The sequence below is a fragment of the Lynx rufus genome, unplaced genomic scaffold, assembly GCF_022079265.1.
Source record: "Lynx rufus isolate CCGP_SWC_20201006 ecotype Redwood Valley unplaced genomic scaffold, mLynRuf1.p SCAF_3, whole genome shotgun sequence".
Lineage (NCBI taxonomy): Eukaryota > Metazoa > Chordata > Mammalia > Carnivora > Felidae > Lynx > Lynx rufus.
The window spans coordinates 29,929,634-29,942,118 of NW_025814845.1; the positions used below are offsets into that span (position 1 = coordinate 29,929,634).

General features: G+C 36.3%; 1 protein-coding gene across 4 annotated transcripts in view; it reads right to left on the bottom strand.

Annotated features, from left to right (window-relative positions):
* The window catches only part of UGDH (UDP-glucose 6-dehydrogenase), a 34,665-nt gene that overhangs the window by 11,650 nt on the left and 10,530 nt on the right, over positions 1-12,485 (bottom strand). For all 4 annotated transcript variants that reach the window (XM_047091791.1, XM_047091788.1, XM_047091789.1 and 1 more), the window contains 4 exons: positions 11,009-11,177; positions 5,821-5,922; positions 677-877; positions 372-569 (listed from right to left, as the gene is read on the bottom strand). In XM_047091791.1, the coding sequence (XP_046947747.1) occupies positions 372-569; positions 677-877; positions 5,821-5,922; positions 11,009-11,170 (663 nt within the window). In that variant the 5' untranslated portion in view covers positions 11,171-11,177. The remainder of the gene's footprint in view (positions 1-371; positions 570-676; positions 878-5,820; positions 5,923-11,008; positions 11,178-12,485) is intronic.

Genomic DNA, 12,485 nt, shown 5'->3' on the forward strand with positions numbered 1-12,485 from the left:
GATATAAAAGTTACTGATGGCCTCAATTTGAGGAGGCTATGAACGGGTTGGTAAAGGAAAACGTTTTAAATTTGAGAAGAAAGATGATTAAGAACGGGAGTAAAAAAGGGAAAGAGTGATTTTTAAGACTACAATTTTAATGAACCCTTCATTTTATGTTATATTTTATTAAAATTTAGCACTTTCCAAAATATTTTATACCCCAATATTTGATTTCCCTTGTGAAAATTATTTCATAATGGACAAGAATATTGTCTTCAAAAGCATACCTTTTATTTAATATTAAGAAAGTACCTGTGTGGCTTATCAGGCTTAAGAGAAATAAGTCCTTGGCTTTAAATTAAATGGAGAGTTGAATGCTCTATACCAACCAGTTTGGAAAGTTCTGAAGACCAAGTATTAGTGGTGAGGATCTTTTCTCTGGGAACCCAGTGCTCATACACAGCACACAGTGCCTGCACAGCTCTCTGGCCCTCTGGCGTTTCATCCCCTCCAATCAGTACTCTGTCTGGGTTCTTCAGGTCCTTGATGGCTGTTCCTTCCGCCAAGAACTCAGGGTTGGACAGTACCTAGAATCCCAATGCAAAGCAAAGTTGTAAGCCTAGAATTAACCATGGGCAACTATAAGCAGCAATATTTACATAGTATCAGGTTCTAACGCTTCCTTTTTTTATACCTGTAAATTCAAGTTGGGTTTTGTGTTTGCATCAAATATTCGACGAATACTTTCTGCTGCCCTCACTGGAACTGTGCTTTTCTCAGTCACAATTTTGTACCCATGTGAGTTTTGCACAATGCGTCTGGCACAAGCCTCAATATACTTCAGATCTGCCGCACGGCCTTTCCCCATTCCATAGGTTTTGGTTGGAGTGTTCACCTGATGAAAGCATATGGGATTAAGAACAAAGTATCTGTGAGATATTCACTGATTTCAAGATAAACCCTGAATCATCAATTAACTAGTTAAATGCGAAGTTAACTATCATCATTAGCTTTAATTTAACCCCCTATTAATTCCATAGAAATAATACATTTTATAAATATAATCACCAGACAGAACAGCCTGAAGCATCAACTCATTCAATAAATTTTTGTTGAGAAGCTACTATATAGTGACAGATATCAGGGAAGGCAGGTTGCAAGCTAAGCCCTGGAGATATAAAGATGAATGAGACTGTTCTTGTCATAAAGGAGTTCCCAGTCTGAAATGAAATATAAGTTTTCTTTCCTCTCTTTATTTTATGTAATAAATTATTATCCTGGTCTTTATTTTATTTTATTTTATTTTATTTTATTTTATTTTATTTTATTTTTTAATGCTTTGTTTTAAATTTATTTTTGAGAGAGAGAGAGAGAGAAAGACCATGCAAGTTGGGGAGGGGCAGAGACAGAGGGAGACAGAGGATCTCAAGCAGGCTCTGCGCTGCCCAGCAGAGAGCCTGATTGTGGGGCTTGAACTCACAAACTATGAGATCATGACCAGAGCTGAAGTCAGACGCCCAACCGACTGAGCCACTAGGCACCACTATTATCCTGGTCTTTGTTTTTTTAATTTAAAAAATTTTATTATCTATTTTTATAATTTACATCCAAGTTAGTTAACATATAGTGTAATAATGATTTCAGGAATAGAATTTAGTGATTCATCATGTACATACAATACCCAGTTCTCATCCCAACAAATATCCTCCTCAATGTCCCTTGCCCGTTTAGCCCATCTCCCCCCCAACAACCTTCCAGCAACCCTCAGTTTGTTCTCTGTATTTAAGTCTCTTATGTTTTGTTCCCCTCCCTGTTTTTATATTATTTTTGCTTCCCTTCCCTTATGTTCATCTGTTTTGTATCTTAAATTCCACATATGAGTGAAGTCATATGATATTTGTCTTTCACTCCTTTCGCTTAGCATAATACACTCTAGTTCCATCCACATAGTTGCAAATGACAAGATTTCATTCTTTTTTATTGCTGAGTAATATTCCATTGTATATATATACCACATCTTCTTTATCCATTCATCCATCGATAGACATTTGGGCTCCTTCCATACTTTGGCTATTATTGATAGTGCTGCTATAAACATTGGGGTGCATATGCCCCTTTGAAACAGCACTCCTGTATCCTTTGTATAAATACCCAATAGTGCAATTGCTGGGTCACAGGGTAGTTCTATTTTTAGTTTTTTGAGGAACCTCCATACTGTTTTCCAGAGTGGCTGTACCAGTTTGCATTCACACCAGCAGTGCAAAAGGGTTTCATCTGTTGTTGCCTGTTAATTGTAGCCGTTCTGACAGGTGTGAGGTGGTGGTATCTCACCATGGTTTTAATATGTATTTCCCTGATGATGAGTAATTTTGAAAAATTTTTCATGTGCCTGTTAGCCACCTGAATGTCTTCTTTGGAAAAGTGCCTATTCATGTCTTTTGCCCATTTCTTCACTGGATTATTTGTTTTTTGGGTGTTGAGTTTGATAAGTTCTTTATAGATTTTGGATACCATTTTCCTAGTCTTTTAAACCAAATTTTATTTTTAATTAAAAAAAATTTTAAAGTTTATTCATTCATTTTCACAGAGAGAGAGCACAAGCAGGGGAGTGGCAGAAGGACAGAGAGATTCCCAAGCAGGCCCCACATTGCCAGCATAGAGCCTGACTTGCGGCAGAAGCCATGAACTGCAAGATCATGATCTGAACTGAAATCAAGAATTGGTTGCTCAACCAACTAAGCCACCCAGGTGCCCCAAAACCAAATTTTAAGTTCCTTTTCTATCCTCCTTGTTTATAAACCTATATCCATAGCTTTTTACAAATATTTGCAATATCATTCACAAATGTTTTCTTGGCTCATTAAAGCTAGACATTATCTGGCATCTTTAGGATTTCCAATACTATGTAAATAAAGTCTATCAAATAGAAAGAAAAATAAACCATGTGACTGGAGTCTAGGCATTTACTTTTGGCTTAGCTATACCATGTAACCTTAGAGACATGTGGCTGCCTTTGCTTCAATTACCTCATTGGAAAATGAAGATACTATGCTCTCTCTATCTAGCAAGTGGGTTTTTATAATGCTTTGGTAAAAATCAAAGCACTCTGAAAAGGCTAAAATTCTATATAGGAATAGTTTTTGAACCAGTAGTAAGTATACCAATTCTTTTCTCTTGACAAGCTTATAACCTAATGGGAGACTAAATAAAGGAAGCAAGCCAAAACAAATAAAAACTTGAAAGTTGCGTGGAGGTGTGAAAAGCAGGAGAACGAAAGTTGTTTATATGCATGGAATGACTTAGGAAAAGCCTGAGACGTGGAAGTCAGGGTGCACCAGAGTACGGAAGAGCCAAGACAGCTAACAGGATAAGATGGAACATGCTAAAGATGAGAGAAGATCAAACATCTTTCCCTGGCAAGGTGCTCTGGAGATGACAACTGAAAACTGATTCATATGAAACTATTCCTACCTGGAATCTGTCTAAAAATAACGTGGGGTAGGAGGCAAAGGAGAGAAGTAGCAAACAAAACAAGATCAGCCATGGTAACTGCTGACAATGGGCAAAGGGTAAATAGGAGTTCATAATATTATTGTCTTCATCTTTTGTATAAATTTGATATTTTCTACAATGAAAAGTATACAACAAATAAATTTTTAAAAGCTGATCCAGAGAATGATGGGAACTCAATGTGAGTTCTACAGTAATAAATTACCATAACGGGTATATACAGTAACAGCTTGCAAAGATTCAGGACAGCTCAGGCTAGATCTGCAGAGGCAAGTATAAATTAGCTATCTGGCCAGACTACCCCCTGGATTCTATTGCTTGAGAATATTCTTTCTGAATATTTTTTACAGAAAATTCCCCTACTCTCACTTGAGGCTCTAGTTATCCTAAAGTTGGACTAACATAACTTCTTTTTCAAAAAGATTTTTTTAATGTTTATTTATTTGAGAGAGAGGGAGGGAGGGAGCAGGGGAGGGGAAGAGAGAGAGGGAGACACAGAATCTGAAGCAGGACTCAGGCTCTGAGCTGTCAGCACAGAGCCCAACACAGGGCTCAAACTCACTAACCATGAGATCATGACTTGAGCTGAAGTCGGATACTTAACTGACTAGCCACCCAGGTGCCCCAAGGATAACTTCTTAATTTTATCCAAGTACCTAGCTACTCCAAAATCTTTTCTCATTTTCTATGCCTCTACCCTAACCTTCTGTAAGCTTAAGTAGTAGATAGGTAGGCAAGTCACAAAAGGTGACACCAATTTCTCTGAAGTAATTAATGCCAAAAGAGAGATTTAATTCATAACAGTTTTACCACAGGCTTCATTACTACTTTCTTCTGGAGTTAACATATCTTAATAGTATTTCTTTTGTCTCATCAGTCAGAAAACTCTTAATTCAACAACTTATAATCATTAACAATATGCATAATCAATTCAACAACATCTACCCTCTATGGACCCCATGATATTTCTTTCCCTTAGTTCATGGAGCTCAGTCAAAGCTTACAACACTGGCTTTCCCTTTATTCTCTAAGGCCCTAAAGGTCTTGAGTCATATAACACCCTAGCTCAGCCACAAATTGGTGATTACTATACCATCAGCCACAGAATATTTGAGTAAATGGCTACCAGGACAGCAAGAAGTAAAATACTTGGTTCAAATATTACATTACCGGAGTTTACTCCTAAGCATTGATTCTATTTTTTCATTACAAAGGTACAACAGGCTAGTCGTATCATGAGTTAAGATAACCTGTGGACTAGCCTGTAACCTAACCAACCCAAGCCAAGTTCCAAAAAGTTAATTAAAAATGACTTCTGGTAGGGTGCATGCCTGGCTCAATTGGTAGAGCATGCAACTCCTGATCTCAGGGTTGTCAAGTTCAAGCCCCACACTGGGTATAGAGATTACTTAAAATCTTAGGGGGACCTGGGTGGCTCAGTCAGTTAAGCATCCATCTCTTGATTTTGGCTCAGGTCAAGATCTTACTGTTCGTGAATCAAGCCCTGCACTAATTGGACTCTGCACTGATTAGCATGGAGCCTGACTGGGATTCTTTCTCCTCTCTCTGCCCCTCCCCAGTGCACGCGTGTGCGCTCTTTTTCGTTCTCAAAATAAATAAATATAAACTTAAATGCACACATTCTCTCTCTCTTTAAAATAAAAAAATAATAATAAAATAACTTCTGGAACAATTATAAGTCATCTAGAAAGGAGAGTCCCATAAGTTTGCGCACACACACTTTACCTGGTTCTCTTTACCTCACCTCTTCCAAGCAGTGGTTCAAACAAGAAATGATGACACACATACACTATTACCACATGGACTCATACGTTACCAACACTTCCTAACTCTAGATCCCAGACTAGAACTTTCTCCAATTATTTGTTCAGTGATTGGAAGTGATGCATTTGACCAGATGATTATGGGGTATGGTGAAGTGTTGGACAAAATGACAACCTAAATTCAACTGGACTCTATGCTAAGTAATGATGTGGATTAATACCAACGGATTACTATTAAAACACAATAAAACTTCTATGTAGACAATAATGCATTAAAACTCACATAGCAAGGGGCGTCTGGGTGGCTTAGTCGGTTCAGTGTCCCACTTTGGCTCAGGTTATGATCTCATGGCTTGTGGGGTTTGAGCCCGTGTTGGGCTCTGTGCAGACAGCTCAGAGCCTGGAGACTGCTTCAGATTCTGTGTGTGTGTCTCTCTCTCTCTGCCCCTTCCCCACTCACACTCTGTCTCTCTCTCTCTCAAAAATAAATAAACATTAAAAAGAAATTTTTAAAAAACCTCACACAGCAAAAGAAAATACTTACAGAAATAAATACAAGATCAGCTTCTTTAATGGCATCATCAATATCGGTAGAAAAAAATAGATTTTTTCCTCGGCAGGATTCTACCACTTCTTTTAGTCCTGGCTAAAAAGAAAAAAGAAGGAGTTGTACACACAGTTTACCAGTCATATGAGATAACCTAAGTGTATAGAATTACATTACAACACAGATTTGAACTGCGCCGGTCTGCTTATATGTGAATTTTTTTTCAATGAATATAGTACCATATTGTCAATGTATTTCCTCTTATGATTTTTTTTAATATTTATTTATTTATTTTGAGAGAGAGAGAGAGAGAGAGAGAGAGAGAGTGAGCAGGGGAGGCACAGAGAGAAAGACAGAGAATCCCAAGCAGGCTCCACATTTGTCAGCGCAGAGCCCAACACAGGGACTGAACACAGGAACCATGAGATCATGACATGAGATCAGGTCATGCTGAGCCCAAGAGTCAGACATTTAACCGAATGAGCCACCCATGTGCCCCTTTTATGATTTTCTTAATAACACTTTCTTTTCTGTAGTTTACTTTAAGAATGCAGTATACAAAATAGGGTCAACGCCCCACACCCCCACAGGGTCAACTGTACATCTTTATAGGGGCTTGCACTACTAAAACTCTTCCGATTTTGGTTCACCTTCGATGAACTACTCTTCATTGCTTCTCTATGGCATTTTCTTCTCCACCTACCATCAAACATTAGCGTTTTCCTGGGTTCTGTCCTTGACTAATGCTCTGTTCTCTCTATAGACTCTTCTTGGGAGAGTTCAATTACTCTGATTTCAACTACCTGTACATTCCTAACTTTACACTTCCAGCCCTGAATCATTTGCCCAAACTTCTGATACATATCCAACTGCCTCCTGAACATCTCTACTTGGATTTCCCAAAGCCTCTATAACTAAGTAGGACAAAACAGAACTTGCCATTTTATCTCCCACTATCCTCCACAACATCCTGCATTCTTGAACTCAATTAGTAGCACAATCATGCACCTGTCATCCAAATTGGAAACCTGGATATTATTCTTGATTCCTTCCTCTCCTTCACCTTTCTTTAAGAAAGTATTTTTAAGGCTTATTTATTTATTTGGGGGGGGGGAAGAGAGAGAGAGAGAGAGAGAGAGAGAGAGAGAGAATCCCAAGCAGGCTTCATGCCAACCCCATAAACCGTGAGATCATGATCTGAGCTGAAATCAAGAGTCAGACCTTAACCAACTGAGCCACCCACGTGTCCCCTTCATCCTTCTTTTATGATCAACAATCAAGTTCTATCATTTTTCCTTCTAAATATTTCTCTAATTAGTCTCAGAGTAAATGGAGTGATGACAGAACAACTCTCAAGGAGACTGGGTACTCAAAGGGGCATATTAAATGCTATAATTACATATTGTAGTATTTCTCTATCAGTGACCATGAGTTAAACATTAGTCACAATTAGAGACTTCTGACCTGAAAACATAGTATTTACAATGAAAAATCAATGCCACAGATTTTTATAATTATCCTTGAAAACAAGTATTTATTTGGTCATTGGTTTTTAAATGCATTATAGGATACAGATTTACAACAGCAAGGTGATTACAAAGGTGTTCAAGGCTGCTCTGGACATAAAAGTATTCTTTTGCCTTGTCCAAGGTAGGTAAGTATAAAGTTACAACTAGTAACAACAAATATAAGCTACTCAATAAAGCAATTCAGAGAGCATTGTGAATTCCAGTTAAACCCGCCATTTGTTTTTTCTTCTTGTATAATTCTTCCTGTTTGACATTTCACGTAACATTTTACATCTCCAATATGGCCAAGAAAATGTATAGGAATACATAATTTTACAACATAAAATAAAGAAATAAAAACAGAACAAAGGCCTAATATATCTTTGAAAATGGAAAATTGGGTCACACAATTCATTCCCCAAGTTGTTGTTGCTTTTTTTTTAAACACAACTTATAGAAATCACCTTTATTTTCTGATTTATAAATTCCTTAAGTGAGCATCTTTTAACTGATGTCTAAGAAAGCCTGAAGTCATTCACTTGCTAAGAGGAAAATCATTCTACTTGCTGAGACAATTCCTTCTAGAATTTTAAAGTAGCAGTGTCATATTTTTAACCTCCAAAACCAGTGGATTTCGGAAAAAGATTTCATTTCTTTTGCAGGCTACACTAAATAGCACAGAACTAAAATAGCTGCTTATGGTATCATCTAATTTTCTGGAATAGACATATTAAAATGACATAAAAAAGGCACCTGGATAGCTCAGTTGGTTAAGCGTCTGATTCTTGGTTTCGGCTCAGGTCATGATCTCACAGTTTGTGAGATCGAGCCCAGTGTGGGGCTCTGCACTGACAGCACGGAGCCTGCTTAGGAATCTCTCTCTCCCTCTCCGTCTATCTCTCCCCCACGCACATGCGTGCTCTCTTTCTCTTAAAATAAATAAATGGATTTTTTAGAAAATGACATAAAAATAAAACTTAAGCCAATACAATTATGAGATTTCAAGGTTTTGAGAACTCAGACATTGCTTCTGAGTTTCTAATGAGCACCTCTAGCTAGACTTTCAAATCCTTTATATTCTTTTTAAAGAGATTTAAAGAAGAAAAATTTTATCTACAAAATAAAAGCACAAAAATAATAAATGCTTGTTTCTTTGTTTATAAAAGGTTATTGAGAAAAAACAAGTATGATATGGAAAAGAAATAATTTTAGACCTTAACTCTCTCAATCTAACTATATATTCCAACTGGATTCAGTGTCAATGTACAACATACTTTTTTTTTTTTCTTTAAGAAGGCTTATGCTCAACATGGGGCTCGAACTCCTGACCTCAAGATGAGAAGTCAGATGCTCTACCAACTGAGCCAGTCAAGTGCCCCTATTTTAAATTTCAAGCACTGAAGTCTTAGGAAGAAGAGTTTCAGATTTCAATTAATATAAATAGTAACATCTACAATAAGAATCTGGCCATGAAATATGCCTGGCCAACTGATTTTTTTGTTTTCTCCAAGAAAAATGTCAAATTCCAATACATTATAGATAGCTTATATTTTTTCTAATTCAGGATACCTTTTTTTTTTGTTTTTAAATAAAATTTGTATTGAAGTAAAACAAAATACATAAAAATGCATATATATTAGTATAGAAAAGTATATAGCTCAATTTTCACAACTGAACACACTTGTGTAACCACTATTTATAATGAGAATTATAACATTAACTGTAAATCAGAACCTGCAGTATCTACTAGTCACTTCTAGTCACTACCACTGCTCAAATTATAATCATGCTGAATTCTATAATCAGAGATTAATTTGCTTATATTTAAATTCTATGCAAATGAAATTATACAGTATGTACTACTTTGTGTCTGGCAACACAACACTTTGGGAGAAGTTAACCATATCCTTTCTTAAATTTTTTAAAGTTTATTTATTTTGAGAGAGAGGGAGAGAGCACATGTGAGTGAGACAGGGTCAGAGAGAGATGGGAGAGAGAATCCCAAGCAGGCTCTGCACTGGCAGCACAGAGCCCAGTGCAGGGCTCGATCTCACAAACCGGGAGACAATGACTCAAGCCAAAACCAAGAGTCGGATGCTTAACTGACTGGGCCACCCAGGTACCTCAAACCATATTCCTGCATGTAGGAGTATAGTTTCATTGATTTTCAGTGCAGTATAGTATTTTATTGCAGGATTATGCTATAATTTGTGTATCCATTCCAACACTGATTAACATTTAGGCTGCTTCCCATTTGGGGCTATTATGAATAGCACTGTTAATATCTGTCTTTTGGCCACACATAAGTACGCATTTCTATTGGATATACACCAACAAGTGGATTTGCTGGGTCAGACTCTGCATATTTTCAGCTTTAGTAAATACTGCCAAGCAGTTTTAAAAGTGGCTATACCAGTCTACATTCTGACCAGCAATGTATAAACGTCCAATTGCTCTAAATCCTTGTTGACTCTTAGTATTGTCAGTAGTAGTAATTTTAGCCATTCTGATGGGCACCCTTTGTTTCTGAAAACTACAGTACGCTGCTGGCAGAACTGACTACTGAATGATTGGGTACAAATATGGGTTTCAAATGATTTGCGGCCCTTTTATGGTTATCAGAATTCTAAAACTCTTATGTTTCCAAAATGTTTTTTAAAATTCTCCAAAGCCAAATATAGTAGTAATGTCATAACAGGGAAAGAAATGCTACAGCACTAAAGTATTTATAGAACTATTATGGGTAGTTCATTCGGTAGAAAAAGAAAGAGTAAAGCACAAACAGAAGGCACAATTCAGAGGTTTGCTTTTTTGTTCTAAGTGTGATTCCGATAGGATTAAATCCATGATGTTGGGTAGCTACTATTCTGTGGGTGCTTTTTCATGGATTTCTATATTTCATACGCCTATAAACCTGGTTGAGACTTCCCTTCCAAAGGACTAATACATTTAAAGACTATGGTTGATAACAATCTTACAAATAACAAAGTTTTCCTGAAGGAAGAAAGGAGAATATATTAATGTTGGGAAGAAAATGCTACCATCAAATTCTCAAATGCTTCTCTGCTGGGTTTCAAAAGCATAATATTCATGAACTCATTTTACAGTGAAATTTTAAAAAATGGGATCCACATAGCTTAATAAAATAGAAGCATATTTTCCTAACTATACACTATCTAAATTCACAGAAGTTTTGAAATTTCAGTTAAACAAATTTGTGATACTAGGTACTAGATATAAAAGACATCATTTATCCACCCATGGTTTACCTAAGTACAATAACGCCCAAATATAATAGACTTACATGAATTAATATTATAAACATCCACAGTTCTACCATTTTAATTTTATAGAATACCCTTTTAAAATTTTACTATTTACAATATGGTAACCATATTAACAGACAAAATGAGAAAAAAGACGAGAGAGAAAAATTACCCACATTCTCATTGCCCTAATACAACCATTATTAATATTCTAATATATTTCCTCCCATTTTCCCTGGGCATACTTGACATAACTGTAATTGTAATGTCCATAAAACTGTGGACCTAGATTTCTCACTTAGTTTCTTATCAGCTGTAGTCATAGATTTCTACATTAATAGTAATTTATTTAGCAAAAACAGTAAGAAAACAAAGAACATAAGAACAAAGAGTTGTTTAGTATGGTTTTACCTCATAAATAGGGAGAGTAGGAGAGTTCCATGCATTGATTCTTGATTCATTGACATCAACAACCGTTACCCTGATTTCAGGGCACATATGAGCAATGACACTACACGTAGGTCCTCCAACATAGCCCGCACCAATGCAACAAATCTTCTTAATTTCAAACATGATTGAACTAGAAGGAAAGCGGTAAGACTATTCTATTGAAAACAGAAAATTTAAAGAAATCACACTGCACATTTATCACACTTTATAAAAACTGTCAAGGTGATAAATATCTGGAAATATTTCCTGTATTCACACTCATTAAGCATTATTAAAACAGTGATAATACGTAACCTTCCAGTTGGATGACCTAGTTCGTTCTCGGCTGCATTAGCATCAAACATGGAAAAAAATATAACTGATATTACTGAAGTGCCACAAAGGTTATAATGATCTAATAATTAGAAATTCAAGAAGCAAAACAAAACCTTACTTAGACCTCTACTACACCAGGGGAACTTTGATTGCTGAGGGAAAATTCAAGGGTAAACACACCAATGCAATTCTCGCTTAAATAAATGCTGGTTTACAAAGATCAGCCTTATGGCAGGTTTAGACTAACATGACAGATATTAAGAAACATGACAGATAATAAGATCAGTCTGAAAGTCCAGAATTGGTTTCTGTGGTCATATTCCCTATATATTTTGGCTTCAGCAGTGTATTTTTAGGTATTTGACAATGATCTTAAACTCCATTTCAACTTTAATCAGAAACTATGAGATGGTTAAAGGAAAGTAATTCTGTAGTTACCAAAGCTGTTACACAGACTTTGATGGGTTTTCAAAAGCCATTTAGGTGAATTGATTCACACTAATCAAAATGACAAAGGTACTGATTTACATATAAGAATGTCAGTTAATTCATTATGAAGAGAACAAGAACTGTCAAACTAATCAGATTCTTAGAATTTTAGTCCTTGCCAAGACCTCTGGCATCATCTAATCTAACCCATTCACCGATTCCAAGGAGAAGGAAAATGGTAATCAGAGAACTTAAGAATTTGTTAGTATACTCCTGCATGGATCAGAGAAGGTACTATGGAAGGCTGATCTCATTATAATGATGGGCAAGTACAACCCTATCGTGAAAAAAGACACAAACTACATAATTAAGATGATCCAATTCTCTTCAATCTAAATCTATAATCAAACAATGTTTTAATTGCTGGTTTTCTGGGTAGATTTCCTTACTGGAAGAGAATAAGCTGAACAACCAATACAAGTATCCTGAATGTTTATAGCAGCACTTTCAACAATAGCCAAATTATGGAAAAAGCCTAAATGTCCCTCAACTGATGAATGGATAAAGAAATTGTGGATTATATATACAACGGAATACTACTTGGCAATGAGAACGAATGAAATATGGCCTTTTGTAGCAACATGAATGGAACTGGAGAGTGTTATGCTAAGTGAAATAAGGCATACAGAGAAAG